This window comes from Leucoraja erinacea, chromosome 26 (genome assembly GCF_028641065.1).
Source record: "Leucoraja erinacea ecotype New England chromosome 26, Leri_hhj_1, whole genome shotgun sequence".
NCBI lineage: Eukaryota > Metazoa > Chordata > Chondrichthyes > Rajiformes > Rajidae > Leucoraja > Leucoraja erinaceus.
In genome coordinates this window covers 10,161,189-10,180,818 of record NC_073402.1, presented here as the reverse complement: position 1 = coordinate 10,180,818, position 19,630 = coordinate 10,161,189, and the positions used below count along the sequence as shown (strand labels likewise).

The following is a 19,630-nucleotide window of genomic DNA, read 5'->3' as shown; positions in this document are numbered from 1 at the left end:
ATGTCTGATGGACCTTCCCTTTCCAGATGTTCCGTGCCCACGTGTCCACCACGATGGATGGAAATCGCGACACCAGGAGCAATTTGTTAACGTTTCAGGTAGACTCTCTCAGCGCAGAATCACGTGCGCTGTCTGTCCGTGACCTTTGCTGCAGCTCTCTCTTGCTGGATTCTTAGGCACAGTATGCGGCAAGATTTGGGCTGGGCAACGCTAACTTCACGCCTCGCCCCTTAGCCCCTCGCCCTCTAGCCCCTCGCCCTCTAGCACCTCATCTCCTCTAACCTCCAAATCTTGGTCTCCAAATCTGAGGAAGGACATTATTGCCATAGAGGGGGTGCAGAGAAGGTTCACCAGACTGATTCCTGGGATGTCAGGACTGTCTTATGACGAAAGACTGGATAGACTTGGTTTATACTCTCTAGAATTTAGGAGATTGAGAGGGGATCTTATAGAAACTTACAAAATTCTTAAGGGGTTGGACAAGCTAGATGCAGGAAGATTGTTCCCGATGTTGGGGAAGTCCAGGACAAGGGGTCACAGCTTAAGGATAAGGGGGAAATCCTTTAAAACCGAGATGAGAAAAACTTTTTTCACACAGAGAGTAGTGAATCTCTGGAACTCTCTGCCACAGAGGGTAGTTGAGGCCAGTTCATTGGCTATATTTAAAAGGGAGTTAGATGTGGCCCCTGTGGCTAAGGGGATCAGAGGGTATGGAGAGAAGGCAGGTACGGGATACTGAGTTGGATGATCAGCCACGATCATATTGAATGGCGGTGCAGGCTCGAAGGGCCGAATGGCCTACTCCTGCACCTAATTTCTATGTTTCTATGTTTCTAACCACAAACCCCTCACCTCATCTCATCTCACCTTTAAACCCATCAACTCGCCCTCAATCTCCTCGCCTCCTCTAACCATCTTCTCTCCCCAGTCTGCCTGCGCACATCTCGACTACTGCCTTGTCATCAGTCTCTCCACTGGTATCGGGCCCCATTTCATGAGGTCCTGAGGATCTGCATTAAAGCAAACCCGGTGAACCTGGGCTGTGCTGGGGCCTCCACACCGTCCCCTGTGGGGGGTCAGCAAAGAGTGCATGATTGGGACCCAATGTTTACAGCCATCACCGCATTGGCGGGAAGCTTGCGACTGGGAGGAGGCAGATCCAGCTGTTCAGAAGGCCAGCTGTTTCACCACAGCTGGGTGACAGCAGATGTATGGGGTTAGGGTTTGGTCGTTTGATCACATCCTTCTTCGGGATGTCCTCGCAACATCTGGCAGGCAGCAGTCCTGCAGATGTGCTGGGACCAATGCTCAGTAGTCCCTGGGCAACACTGAGGGAGAAGAGCAGGTAACCACTAGAATATACGGAGAGATACAAGGAATTACAGGTGCTGGAACTCAACGGGTCAGGCAGCATTTGTGGAGGGAATGGACAGATGACATTTTGGGTCTGGAGATACCTATGGACACTGACTCTTCTTCTTTGGCTTGCAGGCTTTAATTTACTCAGGAGATTCTCTCTCTTTAAGACGCCAGCACTGAAGAAAATCCGAAGTCCGACCGGATCGTTGATTGTGAGATTAGGAAATGTGTCCCTGGTCAGAGCCACGGAGTAAGTGCTAGCAGCCATGGGGTGGGAAGGGGTGACTCTGGTACGAGATCTAACAGTGGTTTATCGGGGGTGATGGGGAGAATGGTTGGATTGAGGAGATCTGTGGCAGTGACCTTCCATTTTGTCCACTCCAACCCTGAGGAGACCTGAGCCCCATCCAGCAGCATCTCCCCAGAGGTCCCTGTAGACCTGGAGAGCTCTGCCGGTCTCTCTGAGCATTGAGGGGACTGAGGGAGGAGGGAGGGGCTGTGTGTCAACTGCTCTGCGAGGGTGGTCAGTGCTTGTCCACTGCCTCACCGCTGTGTGCCAGTCAGTGGAGAACACTGAGCTTAGGTGCATCTCTGTAGCATTTACACCAGTGGCAGGACATTGAAATTGCTCCCCTCACCTTGAGAGACATTGCCCCTCTCACCTTAAACCTATCACCTTTAGTCTTTGAAATTACCACCCCGGGAAAAAGGTTCTGAAGGGTTCTGTTCTCTGGGAAAAGAGAGTGAAGGGTTTAAACAATCGAAGCAGAGACTTTTTAGCTTAAATCCAGAGACGGTGATGGGGGAGGTGGGAGGAAAGGGTGAGGTGTAGCCAACGCAAAGAATCATTCCTGATCCAGCTGTCAGCTGAGGTGTTTATCGTTCTTGTCCAATAACATCGGTGCTTCCTGTTTGCATTACTGCAATGTCTGCAGCGCTTCCAGCTCATTGCAACAAAAATACTTGTCCAGAAAAAGTACTCTTCCAGTGGTGGGAGTGCTGACTCTACCTGGGGTACAGACACTGAAGGTGTGACTCTACCCGGGGTGTAGTAACTTTGAGCTAGTTGCGTAAAGTTCCCGGTGTCTTGCAGTGGGACACTTTCTGAAGGCTGGCTTTGAGCTGCTGCCTCACAGCATCAGAGACCCAGGTTCGATCCCTGACTTTTTCTCTGTAAATTGCCCCTAGTGTGAAGGGAGTGGATGCGAAAGTGGGATAACATAGAACTATTGTGAATGGGTGATAGATAATCGGCATGGACTCAATGGGCCGAAGGGCCTATTTCCATGCTGTATCTTTCAATCCATCTTTCAACCAACCAATTAAGTGACCTTCCTACTGCCCGGGGATATTGGGGAACTCCAGCCTTCCCGTTGCATTGAACCTCTCATTGGTCTCAATTTTCCAACTTGTTGCATAGTTTGTGAATCACTGATATTACATCAGTAACCTGGTATGCAGCTCTGGTATTTATTTTTCTTAGCTAAGTCTGAGAAAGAGCCAAAACAGCTCAATGTTGTGTAACATCTCCAACTCCAGGCCAGAAAGAGGAAAGGATGAAAGAATGGCCAAACAGCTGCTGGTCAACATCTGGCTCCAGCTCTGGAGGTCAGGTCCTTCGCCAGATTGGGTTTAGGTTCAGGTTTACTATTGTCACTTGGATTGAGCTACAGTGAAAAGCTTTGTTTTGCATGCAACCCAAACAGTTCAGATATATTATACATACATACAATTAAGTCAAATTCAAATGCATTTGGCAGAGCAAAGGGGAAGATACAGAGTGCAGAATATAGTTCTCAGTTTTTGAGTGCCTCAGTTCCATAGACATAGTCTAATGTCCTCAATGGGGTAGAGGTGAACTGGACAATGCCATAGATTATTGAAGGACCATTCAAGAGCCTGATATCAGAGGGGAAGACGCTGTTCCCGAGTCTGGTGGTGCACGTTCAAGCTTTTGTATCTTCTGCCGGGTGTGAGTGGGAAGAAGAAGGAATGGCGGGGGGGGCGAGGGGGTAAGGGACAAGTCTTTGATTATGTTGGCTGCTTTTCAGAAACAGCATGAAGTGTCGATGAAGTCAATGGTGGGAGGTCTGGTCTGTGTGGGAGTCTGGGAAGGCAGGTTGTGGAGAGGATAACTCACTGCGGCTGCATCTGGTCTTAGGGGGACGGGGGTGGGAAGTACGAGGTTGGGGGTCAGTGGTCAAAGGTGGGGGTCAGTGGTCTTGGATGGGGGGGGGGAATGTCGGGGAGTCCGGGTCGTGGGTCAGGGTGTCGGGGAGGATCAGTGTGTTGTGTGGGGGACGCGACACTGCGCCGTTCCGTGCATTGATGCACGTCTGTCCTGTCTTTCAGCCAGGTGTTCCCCAAGGGGCTGCCCACGGACTTCACCTTCTTGGCCACGCTGCTGATGAAGAAGAGGACACTGAAGGAGAGCTGGTACCTGGTGAAAATCACCGACTCCCAGGGCCGAACGCAGGTGGGTCGGCCATGCACTGGACCGGGCTCCGTGCCCTGAGGGAGAGCCTTCTGAGCCGGACTGGCACAGAGAGCTGGGGACTGGGGGAGCTGGGAACAGGCAGAGCTGGAGCGCGGGGGGCTGGGGACACATGAGGCTTGGGAACAGGGTGCTGGGGACAGAGGAAGCTGGGGCACGGGGGCTGGGCACACAGGGGACTGGGGACGTGGGGGGATGGGGACGTGGGGGGTTGGGGACAGGGAGCTGTGGATGCAGGGAGAGTTTTGTTTTAGCGTAGTTTAGAGATACAGCGCAGAAACAGGCTCTTCGGCCCACCGAGCCCACACCGACCAGCAATTCCTGCACACTAACCTACACACACTAGGGACAATTTACAATTTCACCAAACCATTTGCCCATTTACTCTCGGTGATGGTCTCCTGGTTTTGGTGTGAAGGAGAACTGGGAGATGTCTCTGCTTCCGCACCACCCACTCCCATGGATAGGATAGAGTGTGCGGTCAATGGTTTGGTTTGAAATCCAATTTGATCCGTTTGAAAGGAGAGTTGAGGCCTTGCTTGATCCTAGATTTAGTTTAGTTTAGTTTAGAGTTACAGCCTGGAAACAGGCTCTTCAACCCACCAAGTCCACACCGATCAACGATCACTCCATACAGTAGCACTATTCTAGCCACTAGGGACTATTTGCAATCTTTACCGAAGCCAATTAACCTACAAACCTGTACATCTTATGCTCTGCCGCAACTCTACCACTGTACCACTGTGCGGCTGGAGACACAGAGGTCTAGTCCGGGACAGATACTTCTGCCCTCTCCTGCGGTCTGTGGTGAAGATACTGTCTCAGTTGTTACAGGCTTTTCTCCCTGTTGCTCTCAGTTTTCGATCGGTGTCGACGGGAGGAACAAGACGGTGGAGTTCCAGGCCCAGGGCCGGTTCCAAGAACAGTTGCGCTGGGTGTTCAGTGGCCAGGGCGTGGCTGCCCTCTTTGATCGCCGCTGGCACAAGCTGGTGGTCAGAATACAGGACAGCGTGGCCTCTCTCTACCTCGACTGCCGACTCATCGAGATGAAATTGGTGGAGGAGCGCGGCGAAATCGACACGGAGGGCCAGGCGGCGATGGGTCTACTCGCCGAGAACCACCAGCCGGCTGAGGTTGGTCCCGTCAGCGTTGCCCACCAGCAGTTGGTCAGCCCCCCATCACCGGCCCTACAGGCATGGTGGCCAACATCTCCAGCTCATTGTGGCCATGGCAACGGCAGTAGGGACCCTGTCACAAAGAAAACTAAGTTCTGTATCGCGGTGAAATCGTCGCCTATTTATTGGCTGCTGGCGACACCTTCGGTGCCAACGAGCAATGGTAGACCGCCAGAAGGGAGGTGCTGATTGGTCCATCGCATCCCCACCAAAGTGGAGGTGCAGATTGGTCCTCACACCCTTGCCAAAGGGAGAATGGTGATTGGTCCCCATCACATTCAACCCCCAATGAAGGGGAGCTACTGATTGGTCCTGTCACATGCTTGCAAAAGGGGGAATGCTGATTGGACCCCATCACATCCCATTGAAAGGGAGATGCTGATTGGACCTCACCACATCCAACCCGCACTGAAGGGGGAGATGCCGATTGGCCATGCCACTTCTTTAAGGGAAGGTGGTGATTGGTCCCGCCACCTGTACAGACCAAGCCGGGACCCTGCATGGTGTTCCCGTCCCATTGGGCAGGAGTAGAGAGAGAAGCAGCAGCCGTTGTGGGTGCCTGCTAATGGGTTGGGAATGTCCCCGGTGAAACATCTTCACCTGGACGGAAGCAATGGATGAGGTGTAGGAGGTCCATGGTTCTCTGCCCTTCCCCCGATCTAATCCTCAGTCAGCACAGTAAGAGGTCAGGGGGAGCTGCCACGGTCAGCTCTGGCCCTCACTCCCCCCCCCCCCCCCCCCCCCCCCCCCCCCCCCCCCCCTGTGCTGGCTGGGGCAGCCCCCACAAACAGAGGCCCGCGGGCGTAGTTCACGCCCTCCACTCACTTCTCCACCTTGTCTCTGCACAGGTTGACCTGCAGCAGATGATCCTGTTCTGCGACCCTTTCGAGGCCGAGAAGATGACGTGCTGCGAGATACCGGGCGTCCGGGTAAGTGTCGGCGTTCCCCCTCCCACGCACATCCCCGCATCCTTGCTATCCCGATGGTATTCCCGGATTCCGGCAACACACCAGGTCAGGGTGGTTGCGGTGATCACCAGCTGTCTGGGGTTGCAGTGTATAGCGGAGCGGGAGAGGGGGGGCAGGGAGAGGGAGCGGGGGTGGGGGAGGGGGAGGGGGAGGTAGAGGGGGAGGGAATGGGAGAGGGGGACATGATGCAAACATTGCTCATTTCCCCTTCCCCTGTGACCAATTGCATCAAGTATACTCCCCCTGGTTATGCATTTCCCAGCCTCGAGGAACCCCCCTCCCCCCCCTCACCTGTTTCCACCTGTCACTTGTCAGGCATTGTCATCTATTCTCTAGTTTCCTCAACCCTCGTGCATACAATGTGAAGAAGGACCCCAACCCTAAAGGTTGCCTGTCCATCCCCTCCACAGATGCTGCCTGATCCGCTGAGTTCTTTGTGTATATACTTTGTGTATAGCCCAAAATGCCATTGTCTGCAATTCCTCGTGTCTCCTTTTCCCCTCTTTCCCTGTCGTGTCCTGAAAAAAGGTCTTTGACATGAAGCAGTAACTGTGAGTGCCATCGACATGGCTGATGGCTTCTGGAATCATCCGTCTGTGTTTCGCTTTTCCTGTGTCTGGGTGTTTTAATGGTGATTTTCTTCCTGCCTTCCTGACAGTGTGCGGTGGATGTGCAGGGGCCAAAGAGCAGGCGGGATGCCCAGCGGCTCCATGATGGGACGTTGACAGGAGCCCTGCCTCAGATACAGGGGGAGGTCGAGACCAAGTGCTTCTGCGGCGACCAGAAGACAAAGTCAAAGGTGAGCAGAGTGGTTCCAACTGTGCAGAGGATGGTTCCACTAGTGGGAGAGTCTCGGACTAAAGGTCATAGCCTCAGAATTTAAGGACATTCTTTTCTGAAGGTGTTGAGGAGAAATTTCTTTAGTCAGAGGGTGTGATCTGTGGAATTATTTGCCACACAAGGCTGTGGAGAATTAGGCCATTTGAGCGGCGTTTCTCAACCGGGGTTCCGAGTATTCACTGACTTGCTTTTAAGGCAGAGATAGATTCTTGATTAGTACAGGTGTCAGAGGTTATGGGGAGAAGGCTGGAGAATGGGGTTAGGAGGGAGAGATAGATCAGCCATGACTGAATGATGGAGTAGACTTGATGGGCCAAATGGCCTAATTCTACTCTTATCACTTATGTCCTTGATTCATAAAGAGCTGGAGTAACTCAGCGGAGAAGGCAACATCTCTGGAGAACATGAATATGCAACGTTTCGGGTTGAGATCCTACATCAGACTGGACCTGAAACATTACCTTGGCAGTCTGAAAAAGAATCCCGTACCTATCCATGTTCTCCACAGATGCTTCCTAACCCCACTGAGTTACTCCAGCATCATGTGTCTTTTTTTTTAAAAACAGCACCTACTGTTCCATGTGTCCACTGGTTCCAGTAGAGTTCTGCAGTTGGTGATGCTCAGGGATGTCCACATCTGTTGCACTGGCCAGAACGTGGTGGACCATACACATGGAGGGTCAAGTGTAGAGTGTTTCATTGTCATATGTCTTTTAACGGACTTACCGTACACTGTGCTAGCTGTCTTAACCATCCTGTTCATCGCGGTGTGTATGTGTATCATCTTGGCTTTGCACCGTGTAAATTTCAGACAGCGCTCCCCTGTATTCCCTGGCCCCCGCCTTTGCGATGTGTTTGTGTGTGTTCCACTCTGACAGTCATTGTTCCAGTTCCCGGTTTTTCAGGCGAGTGCCATGAACTTGACAGTCGCCGGCAATCCGCTGAAAAATCGCCGGTGGGACAGGCCCTTAAGTCCTTAGAGCAGCGTTTCTCAACCGGGGTTCCTAGAGAAATAGCGATAAATAGACGAATTATATTTAAATGCATTTTTGTGTTTAATTTCATATTCGTAATTTTAATATACACGTACAGCATATTTAGCGACGTCTATTTAGCATATTTAACGATGTCATATTTAGCGACGTCTATTTAACGTATTTAGCGACGCCATATTTAGTGACATCTATTTAGCATATTTAACTACGTCATATTTAGCGACATCTATTTAGCATATATAGCGACGTCTATACGGCGCCATTGTGAAACGGCCTTTAGTGGTCAGTGGACAAGAGCTGTACGTGACGAATTTGTGTATCATCAAGTGACTCGCTCGAGTACAGACGCAGGCACGGTCTCCATCAGTCCTCTCTGTGCTTCCTGGCGTGCAGGCGTGCAGGTACTGTCCCTCATTCACCCACGTTATTTAGGAATTTTCACTCATCATTTAAGGTTGTTATAAGAATTTAAAAAATGTAAGTATGTTTATGTTTATTTTTGTTAGTTCTGTTTACCTTTATTTCAGTTTTGAACAAGCAGTTTTCAACATTTCAATATTTTTTGGCATTGTCAATAAACAAGAAAAACTTAAGTTATTTTTTGCTTAAACCAGTTATCAGAAACATATATTATGTTTGCCTTATGAACTTTAAGTTTATGAAAGGGAAAACGAGATTAATAAAGATATATAATAATTTTTATGCAGGGGTTCCATTAGACTTGAAATTTCAAGGGTTCCGCAAGGGTCAAAAGGTTGAGAAAAGCTGCCTTAAGGACCTGTCCCACGGCAACTTTTTTGGCGACTGCCGGCATCATTAACTGACATATCAGGTCACTGAAAAATTTGCGGTGTGATAAGGCATGATGCGGCTTGATAACGTATTGTTGCGTGGTGTTTTTTCAAGTGTCGCAACATTATTTTTGTCACAGCTGGATTTTGAAATGTTCAAAATCTTTTCGTGACCCAGATATGATGCCGGCAATCGTCGAAAAAATCGCAAAGTGGGACAGGCCCTTTAGAGCAACCAAGGCAGATCATAGTTCATAGTTTAGATGGAGTTTGTAGTTTTCAATAGCGTCATGGCTGTTGGGAAGAAGCTGTTCCTGAAGCTGACATTACGGTTTTGTACAGAAGATACAGACACATGTACCATCTTCCCGATGGCAGGAGTGAAATGAGAGTGTACTCTTGGCAGTGTGGGTCATTGATTATGTTGGCTGACGTTTTGAGGCAGTGCCTCACATACTGTAGATCCACCATGGAGTGCCTGTGGCACGGCATTTTCTGAAAACACTGGGGTGGCTATTTCTACGTGGCAATTCACAATGAAATGCAAGGGGCAAGATTAATTTTGAAGTAATGTAGGATTATCAGGAGGTAACTGGTACACAGCAGGATCCCATTATTAGGCAAAGATAGACACAAAGTGGAATAGGAATAGGAATATTTTATTGTCACATATGACTAGGTACAGTGAGATTCTTTGCTTGCATACACAATGTATACACTGAGTAACTCAGTGAGTCAGGCACCATCTCTGGAGAAATAGGATAGGTGATGTTTGGGGTCAGGACCCATCTTCAGATATTATCAGACAGTTTGCCTCTTGTGACGTTGTAACTTGAAGCTGACGCCAGAGACGAGCATGGAACCACATGCACCCCCCAGTGTGGTTCTGAAGGGCTGTTGCTCTTGGGTGAGTCATATTCCTGATGTGACGTTAAGCTGGGAATCTGCTGAGAAGATGGGAATCTGCTGCCTATATTCAAGTGCGAGCAGCAGTGTTGTCCCTGGTGCTGTGGATAACCCTCTCCCACATACGTCATAAGCAGCAACCGTGGCCATGATGGCCTTGTGCTGCCCACGGGGTTAACTCCTACATTGTGGCAGTGACTGTATTTCCAATCGGTGTTTGGCAACATCTTCAAGTTATGAAGAAGAAAAACGTCTCTCTCCATTCCCATTCCTTTTCCTTCCTTCTTTCTCTTCTGGAATACAATTCCTGGAATGTATCTTACTGTAATCCTTGCCATCTTCACCAAAACAATGCAGACTAAATTAACCTCATTGCTTGCTCATGGGCTGTGGTTCCCAGGAAACCCAGGGACAACGGGTGAGGTTTAGGTTTTTTTAGTTTAGAGATACAACTCGAAAACAGGCTCTTCAGAGTTCACACTGACAAGCGATCCTCGCACACTAGCACTATCCTACACACACTAGGGACATTTTACAATTTTTACTTAAGCCAATTAACTTCCAAACCTGCACGACTTTGGAATGCGGGAGGAAACCGGAGCACCCAGGGAAAACCCATGCCAATGCAGTGAGAATGCACAAACTCCGTACAGACAGCACCCATACCCAGGATTGAACCCAGGCCTCTAGTGCTGTAAAGCAGCAACTCTACCGCTGCACCACCTCTTCCTTCTCCGTTAGTTACTGAGGGTGGACAATTCTGAATTTCACAGACAGGTCAACTGAGAGGTTCTGTACAGATTTCAGCCACTTAAGTAATGCAAAATGAAATATGTGTTGTCACAGTAAACCTTGAAGCACCAAGTTCAAACCTGCTGTATGTTGGTATCCCACAGTTTAGTATAGTTTCATGTAGTTTGTTACATTATTGTCATGTTTACTGAGGTGCAGTGCGAAAGCTTCTGCTTGTGTGCTATCTAGTCAACGAATAAACTATACATGCTTACAATCACGCCATCCACAATACACAGATAAAGGAGAAAGGCTACAACAGTGAGTGCAAGATAAAATCAGATTAAAGATAGTTCAAAGGCCTCCAGAGGTAGATGGGAGTTTAGGACCATCTCATCAACTGGAGAGTTGATGAGATGACCATTCAGTTGCCTGATAACAATTGGGAAGAAACTGTCTCTGAATCTGGGGATCTGCCTTTTCAAACTTCTGAACCTCTTTCCTGATGGGAGAGGGGAGAAGAGTGAGTGATCGGGATGAGACTGATCTTTGGTTATGCTGGGGCCTTGCCGAGGCAGCATGAAGTGTAGATGGAGTCGATGGAAGGGAGGTTGGTTTGTGAAATGGTCTGGGCTACGTTCTCAACCCTCTGAAATTTCTTGTGGTCTTGGATGGAGTTGTTCCTAAACCAGGCTGTGATGCATGAAATGTTTGTTTTAAGGTGCAACTGTAGAAGTTGGTGATGGTTGTTAGGGACATGATGAACTTACTAAGCCTTGTTAGAAGTAGAGGTGTTGGTGTGCGGTCTTGGCCACAGCGTTGATGTGGCTGGTCCAGGACAAATTACTGGTGACATTTACGTCTAGGAACTTGAAGTTTTCGACCATCTCTATTTTGGCGCCATCAATGTGTAAGATTACCTCCCTCCTATTCACAGTGTTCCAGCGAGCACTAAGACTTTGGCCATTTTGACCCTGAGATGACTGCACCAACCTCCAGCCAAGTGCAGTGGGAGTCGGCAGAGTTGGCTTGCAGTGTCTCATATAAGCAAATAATGTGGTTTAGGTTTATAATGATTACATGTACTGAGATACAGTGAAACGCTTTGTTTTGCATAGTCTCCAATCAAACCAAATAAAGCCATACATGACACAATCAAGCCAAACGTGTACATTATGTAGAGCCAATAGAAAAATACAGAGTGGGCAACTGGAAATGGTGCTAGATTGTACAAGCAGGAAACTGCAATTGCTGCTTTACGAAATAAGACGTAAAGTGCTGGAGTAGCTTAGCCAGTCAGACAGCATCTCTGGAGAACATGGATAGGTGACGTTTTGGGTCTAGAACCTTCTTCTGACAGTAGATTTGCAGGTGGAAAAGAGATTGGGGCGGTTGTGTCGGATGGTAGTAGATCCTCCTGTGGGACCAGCACGCCAGGAGTCAGCACGCCGCCCCGACATCTTGCACAGTAGGTCTGGTTAATGTTGTGGGCAGGACCACAGACAAGTAGACTACCCCCCACCACACTACTGCACAGTACACCCACATATTTGCTAATCACTGCAGCCAGCCAAGTACCAGATTACATACATCAAAGGCAGATTTTAAATCAAAGCCTGAGGAAGGGCTTGGACTCAAAAGGTCACCTCTCCATTCCCTCCACAGACGCTGCCTGACCCGCTGAATTCCTCCTGCACTTGTGTTTTGCATCTGCAGTTCTTCGTGTCTCCAAAGGCAGATTTCACTGGTATTAACTCGCTAACATGCCCACTGCGTCCCCCTAAATATTGATGCTATGGGCAGGGTGGCAGGAGGTTTTGAGGTGTGGTTTATACTGGCCTGGTGGATGGCAAGCTACTGTTTAGAGAGGACATGCTTTTCATTGGGGGCATGCGAGGCAGCTGAGGGTGGAGCCGCCCACAATGGATCCACTGGTGGGGTGGTAGCTGATGCGTGTGTGTGACTGATGGTTTATTTGCAGTGCTGACTGCCCCTGGCTGCATTGACACCTGCCCCCTTTCTTTTCCAGTGCAAGTCCTGCATCCCCGAGATAGCTGGAAAAAATGTGAGTACCATTGATTGTGCTCTGGTTAAGTGTTGCTGTGGGTACAGCTGGCAGTGGAAGGGGCACAGGGTACCCTGTGTGAAGATGGATGGCAGGTTACAGAGGGGCAATGCATGGCTGGCAGTAGGCTATGGGGGAGCAATGCATGGCTGGCAATACGTTACGGGGAGGGCAATGAACAGCTGGCTGTAGGCTATGGGGAGGAAATGAATGGTTGGGCAGGGTATGTGTGGGTGCCCTTTGGTTGAACAATGGGCTCCACACCTTGTGGAGATTAGACTCGGCCCCTGATGGGCACAAGGAAAGGTTCTGATGAAACATCATCCTTCCCATCTGAAGGGTGGAATTCTCCATGGGATGGTCTGCTGGGGAAGGTGTATCCTTTTTTCTGAAGTGGAATTAATTTGATGCGTTCTTTATCAATCTCCCGCAGGATGCCAGTGAACTGCTCAGAGCAAAGGTAATTAGCAGCGTGCCGAGCTTCCTGACCAACTACTTACGGAAATAAGGCAGGGACGAGGTGCAGCAAGGGAGGGGGTGTTGTGGATTGCAGAGTAGAACATGCTGAGTGTTCTGAGTCTGGTTATCAGAATGGTGGTTAGTGCGCTCGGTACATCAAGGCCTGTTGGATCTCCCAGTTGTTGACCATTCTAGCTCCCCATCCCATTCCCACGCTGACCTCTCGGTCCTGGGCCTCCTCCATTGCCAGGGTGAAGCCACACACAAACCGGACGAACAGAACCTCATATTCTGCTTGGGTAGCTTACAACGGTATTGAATTCTCCAATTTTAGTTAACTTCCTACCACCCCAAAGCTCTGCCCTGTTCTCTCCCATCCCCCTCCTCTGCCCCAACTAGACTCTCAAATACTCCCCCCCCCCCCTCCTCCCCCCCCTTCCCCCCCCCCCCCCCCCCCCCCTACTTTCCTCCCTCTAGCTTCGCAATTCTCAACTCTTCAATTCTGTCTCACACCTTATGCTCTTATCTCTGGCATTAGCTCCAACCATTTTATCAACCACCCTTGCTTGCATCAATTAACTGCCAAGCTGTGTTCTGACTCCTCTAGCTTTCTTCACCCCCACCCCCCTCCCCTCCAAAGATCTTATAGCTTCGCTATAAGATCTTTGCTCCCCTCTACTGACAATCAGCATGAAGAAGAGTCTGAACCCGAAATGTCACCTGTCCATGTCTTCCAGAGATGCTACCTGACCCGCGGAGTTACTCCAGCACTTTGTGTCCTTTGTAGTTAGTTATCAGCTGTGACACTGGGCAGTCAGGTGAGCAATTGAGCATGTCTCACAAACAAAGACACAAAGTGCTGGAGTAACTCAACAGGTCTGGAGACCATGGATAGGCAATGTTTTGGGTCAGGACCCTTCTTCAGACTCCTCTCTTGACCTGCTGAGTTACTCCAGCACTTTGTGGCTTTTTTTTGTCAACCAGATTCTGCAGTTCCTTGTGTGAAGTTGTCTCACCCACTGGCAGGTGCAGGGCAGCCTGCAGTTTGTGCATTTGTTTTCAATAATCTGCCCAAGGTTGTTAATTGACAGTTCCCCCTGTGGATTGGAAGTAGGTGGGGTCTCTGAGGGAGAGGCAGAAATGAAATCAAACCTGTCCGTCCGTGAAAGGAGGAGAGCTTTCCTGGTATCTCACTTGCCTCGGGGCTGTGAGCATGCGGATACCTGTCACTGCCCTGCGGTGTTTAACAGTAAAGGCTCTAAGGTATTTCTTTGTGTGATCATTTGATGCAAGGCTGATGTAAATCATTCACCCCAAACCCCACCAGCCTGGAGCCCTGTCTGTGGTGAGTTGGTTGGCGGTGTTACACTTGTGAGTGATTTCAGGGGATGGCTGATACGGTGGCTTCGGTTCAGAAGGTCAGGCTGGGAACACTCGCATGCAAATGGGGCTAGTGTAGATGGGGCATGTTGGTCAGCATGGACAAGTTGGGCTAAAGATCCTGTCTCCACGCTGTAAGACTATGACTCTCAGTCCTGACCATTTGGTGATCAAAAGACAAAGGAGTAAAATTAGGCGATTCGGCCCATCGAGTCAATCATGAGTGATGTATTTTTTCCCTCTCAACCCCTTTCCCCTGCTTTCTCCCTGTAACTATGGACAACCTTATCAAGAACCAGTCCATCTGTGCTTTAATGTCTTGGCCTTGTGAGCTGCCCATTCTGTCACATCAGCAGTGGTCGCTGACAACACAGACATCCTGTTCCAGGGGGGGAACGGCGGTGTCGCAAGCCCCCCACCCCCCGGCCCAGACTCACTATAGACCTATGTCCAATTGGCTGTGACCTGACTGTCACACCCACTCAGCTGTGCAGACATGCATGCTCGTGACTTTGCAACAAGGGCTGAGTTTCTTCGCCCACACTACAGAAGCTTTGGGAAGTCGGCCGGCACTCCCTCCGTGTGGAAGTCATTAACTCCATGGCTGGCTGCCAGGCATGTAGATGTTTTCACAATGGGACTCGGGGAGGCCAGGCAGGGGTAAAGTCGGTTGCATCACTGAAGCAGGAATTGAAAGAGATGTTGGGAATGGATCAAAGTCAAGATAGTGGAACTGCCAGTGAGGCGAGGCCATTCAGTTTCATCTTTGCCCCCTGCTGCTAGCATCACAAATATGCTCTGGAACACTTTGTTAACTCATTATAAATGTTCTAGAGATGGGATAGGCAGGTCTATTTCCCACTCACAGATTCTTATTACTTCAAAAATAAACTTCATTCAGAATGAAAACTCTATACCAAACCAAAACAGCACTATGGCGCAGCAGTAAAGCTGCTGTCTCACAGTGCCACATACCCAGGTGTGTGTGACTATACCTGGGACTGCAGTGTGTGTGTGGCTGATGTTTGGGTGATTGTACCAGTACCTGTAACTGTGGGGTGCTTGACTGTACTTGAACCTGCGACTATGGTGTGTGTGACTGTACCTGTGATTACAGCGTGGCTGTTGACTGGACCTATACCTGTGATCTCTGGGTGGACATACCTGTACTGCCCTAATTTTGTCAAAATTGAGGGGTTTCTTTTTTGGGTGGGGGGGGGAGGGGGGTATTTGAGATATGCTCTACATAATGGTGAACAAAAAAAAGTCTTCTCTGAGTACAATTTGAAAATATTTATACCAGAGAAGTAAGAAATTCCAGCACAGAGAGCTGAAAGTAAATCACGTTTTCCTCATTTACAAGAAAATGCCTTTCTGTCAGTTGCTTCCTTTTGTCAAAGTACGGCAGTGTAGTCGTTGCAGTTCTGGTCCACTCCATTCACCCCACCGTCTCTCAGTCACAATGGCTGCAGAACTGTTGACACCCCCCCCCCCCCCCCCCCCCCCCCCACCCTCCCTCATCGCCTGTGGAAATGTAACTAACTTTGCCTTGAGACCTGCACTTCACAGTGACTAATTTAAGCACTTTTGTTTTTGCCTTGGCAGACTGAGAAAGGTCAGAAAGGTGAACCGGGAATCCCTGGACTGAGTGGTACCCCGGGCAGAGATGTGAGTATTCCAAGCGGTTGTTCACAAACTCTGCACACTAAAAACAGCATTGGGGCATATATTTAAATAAGGGCAGGCGTATTTCAGAGAGGCCAGTGGTGATTGGGGGAGGGAGAGTGAGGCAGGAAATTCTGAAAAATGTAAGACGAGCAGCTTGAAATCTGTTTATCCCAAGAGTTTAGTTTAGTTTAGAGATACAGTGCTTTACAATCCACAAATCTTCAATCTCTCACACTCTTATTGTCCTTTTGTCAGGTTGTAAACTAGACTAAGGGCAATATAACTGATCAGGAAATACTGATGTCCTTTATTGCACCTATTTGATTTTTCAAGTAATAGGAAACAGAAGGGTAAAGATTACAGATGAATAATTTCAAAGATATAAAACTTGCACGTCACCCATGTGCTGTCAGAATATAAAAGGTGCTGTGAGTCATAAAATTGACTGTTTGGCCATGCCTGAGCCAACTGGTTTGAGAAACTGCTGTCTGAGGTTTCTAGGGTCTTCATCGGTAAGGGGTGGAAGTGGTTGCTGGGGTTGATCTCCTGGAATGCAACCTTGACACACTGTGTCCCACTGTCACCCACATCCAGTGGTGATTGTGTGTCACCAAGTTAGGGCTTTATTCTTTTGTTCAAAGAATTAAAAACTTAGAGGTTTTCAAAATGTGAGAGGGATGACAGAATGATGGAAAAGCTTTTCCCACTGAGAGTAGGGAAGATTCAAACAAGGTGATGTCATAATACTGACTGAAGTTTTGGTAATGCCTGAGGGAACTGGTTTGAGAGAACTGCTGTCTGAAGTTTGAAGGTGGTGGAGGGTTCTTCATTTCGGTAATTGGGTGGATATGGTGGGAAGGCTGGGGGTTATGATCTGAGCGCTGGTAAATGGACACCTTGACATTATGTGTTTGTCATAGAACTGTCGCCCATTTCCGTAATTGTGCAGGACCTTGTGTGGCATGCTTGTTGTGCCACTGGCCTTTACCCATGTGGCCCATATCCTTCTAAACCTTTCCCATCCATGTAACTATCCAGGTTTATTTTAAATGCTGTTATAGTACTTTCCTCAGCTACCTCTTAACCTCGGGTGCTGTAGGTGTGGAGTTTGTACATTTTCCCTGTGACCACGTGGGTTTCCTCCGGGTGCTCCGGTTTTCTCCGACATCCCAAAGATGTGTCTCCAAACTAAACCTCATTGCATTTTTACATTGTTGCAAAACCAGTCAACAAATTTCTCCAGTGTGAAATATCTCATCATTTGTGCTGTGTGGATTTTATATTAATTGGTCTAGGAGTTCCACCCAGTGCGCACTAACCATGGAGCCACATGGGTCACACACCCTCCAGCATATTGGCACTGTGGATGCTGAGCTGAATTCTTGGAACGTGTTGCCTCGTTGGGTGTAATTATTATGCAAAGAATCTCAGGCCTGGGCTTGCACCTTGGTTCTTCATTGGCTTGCTAACCCTCTTTCTTTGGCATTTTTGTTTCCCCAGGGAAAGCCAGGAGAGAAGTGCATCATTGGGCCGAAGGGCACTAAGGTTTGCCACTAATCCTCCGCGGTGTCTCCTTCAATCGCTTCCAGAGGTGTCCAGTGGAATTGGTGGTTGGGCCATGAAGGGGGATTCTGACATGTGACTGTTGCTGGGCCAATACTCGTCAGGGGAGAGCCTCAGGCAAACGTAAAAATAGTTTGACTGGGATATGCGGAAAGGAATTTGTTATGATAAAAAGTGATCATGCCAACTGACAGGAGTTATATTTAGCTCCCCTGACTGAGCTGTCAATAAGTTAAATGGCAGTAATAATCATGCAATCATGTGATCTTTGATTCCACCCTCTCCCTTGAGCCTCACAACCGCCATGTCATTAAAACCTCCTTCTTTCACCTCCGCAACATCGCCAAAATCAGACCCTCTTTCACACCTCCCGCTGCTGAAAGACTCATCCATGCCTTCATCTCCTCCCGACTGGACTACTGCAACTCACTTCTCCTTGGCATCATCTCCACCTACATCAACAGACTTCAACTGGTCCAGAACGCAGCCACCCGACTCATCACCCACACCAAATCCTGGCATCGCATCACTCCAGACCTCAAACAACTTCACTGGCTTCCCATCTCCTACCGGATCACCTACAAAATCCTGGTCCTCACCTACAAAGCCCTCCACCATCTGCCCACCCCCCCATATCTCACTGACTTCCTCTCCCCCTACCAACCCTCATGGTCCCTCAGATCCACATCAGCCGGTCTCCTCTCCATCCACAAATCCAACCTCCGCAGTTTTGGGGACAGAGCCTTCTCCAGGGCAGCTCCCAGGCTCTGGAACTCCCCCAACTGATCCGCAATTCCGTGTCCCTCACCATCTTCCAGTTCCGCCTCAAGATCCATCTCTTCACCTCTGCCTATCCTTAGCCCCACGTCCCCCTCCCTTTTCATCTGTGCTTGAATTGCCTCATATTGTGTTTTGAATTGAATTCTGTCTTTAATTTGTGTACTAGTCATGTCTCTACTATTTATTTCATTCCGCTTACATGTTTTTCCTCTACTTGCTAAGTTTTTGTAAGGTGTCCTTGAGACTCTTGAAAGGCGCCCATAAATAAAATGTATTATTATTATTATTATTATTATGCAATCCCTGCAAATGGCAAGAAGGCCATTCCCCATCAATTCTGCAAGCCCCACTTTCCCACCTCTCCATGCAGCCCTGCACCTTTGTTTCTTTTGAGCATTGATCCACCCCAAGAGATGTCGCCTTTGGATCAGCCTCCCATCCCAGACCCATGTCTCTGCTGGACAAGTTAAACTACTCTCCTCTGCCTATAAGTGATCAGTCGCTCCATTCCCTGCATATCCATAAAAGCATCTTAAACATCACTGTTGTATCTGCCTCCACCACCACCCCTGGCAGCATGTTCCAGACTCCCACCTGTGAGAAACCTGCCCCTCACATCTCCTTTAAACTTTTCCCCTCTCACCATAAAGCTATGCCCTCTAGTCTTTGACATTCCACCTTGGGGGAAAAATGTTCTACCTATCTATGTCTTGCATAATTTTAGTTTACTTTAATTTAATTTTGAGATACAGCGCGGAAACAGGCCCTTCGGCCCACTGAGTCCGCATCGACCAGCGATCCCCGCATAGTAACACGATCCTACACACTCAAGGGACAGTTTACATTTACTCAGCAAATTAACTTACAAACCATATACTTCTATCAGCTCTCTCCGCAACCTTCATTGCTCCAGAGGAAACAAAAATCCAAGTCTGTCCAACCCCGTCTTACAGCTAATACCCAGTAATGTAAACTCGGTTTCTACTACCACAATTGTTGGCCGACCCAGTGAGTGTTTCCTGCATTTCTTGTTTTTATTTCAGATCAGTAGCAGGTTTTTGAGTTTGATCAGTGTTTTATAAAGGTTCCTTTTGACCTCCTAGCTCTATATTTCTACTTATAAAGCTCAGATCCCACGTAGTTTTTACCCCTTTCCTAAAGTGCCTTTGATCTTCTGACAAACAGAGAACAGTGTAGATAGATCCCAGGATCTCTTAGTTCATGCACCCTTTTGTAGAAATGCTGAGATCAACCAATAGTCTGAAGAAGGGTCTCAACCTGAAACGTCGCCTGTCCATGTTCTCCAGAGATGCTGCCTGATCTGTTGAGTTACTCTGGGATTTTATTTTGTAAACAAGCATCTGCAGTTTCTTGATTCTAGCATTAAATACCCTCTGTCATCCATCTGCTCATTCCACCGCTCCATCAACAACTCCAGGAAGCCTATTTATATGC

The 19,630-nt window shown here is 48.7% G+C and overlaps 1 protein-coding gene across 1 annotated transcript in view; it reads left to right on the top strand.

The window, feature by feature from the left end:
* col16a1 (collagen, type XVI, alpha 1) overlaps window positions 1-19,630 on the top strand; it is a 131,650-nt gene that overhangs the window by 16,070 nt on the left and 95,950 nt on the right. The window contains exons 3-12 of the mRNA XM_055656139.1: window positions 27-98; window positions 1,492-1,609; window positions 3,712-3,835; window positions 4,711-4,986; window positions 5,877-5,957; window positions 6,655-6,795; window positions 12,290-12,325; window positions 12,759-12,785; window positions 15,770-15,832; window positions 17,333-17,377. Coding sequence (XP_055512114.1) covers window positions 27-98; window positions 1,492-1,609; window positions 3,712-3,835; window positions 4,711-4,986; window positions 5,877-5,957; window positions 6,655-6,795; window positions 12,290-12,325; window positions 12,759-12,785; window positions 15,770-15,832; window positions 17,333-17,377 — 983 coding nt within the window. The remainder of the gene's footprint in view (window positions 1-26; window positions 99-1,491; window positions 1,610-3,711; window positions 3,836-4,710; window positions 4,987-5,876; window positions 5,958-6,654; window positions 6,796-12,289; window positions 12,326-12,758; window positions 12,786-15,769; window positions 15,833-17,332; window positions 17,378-19,630) is intronic.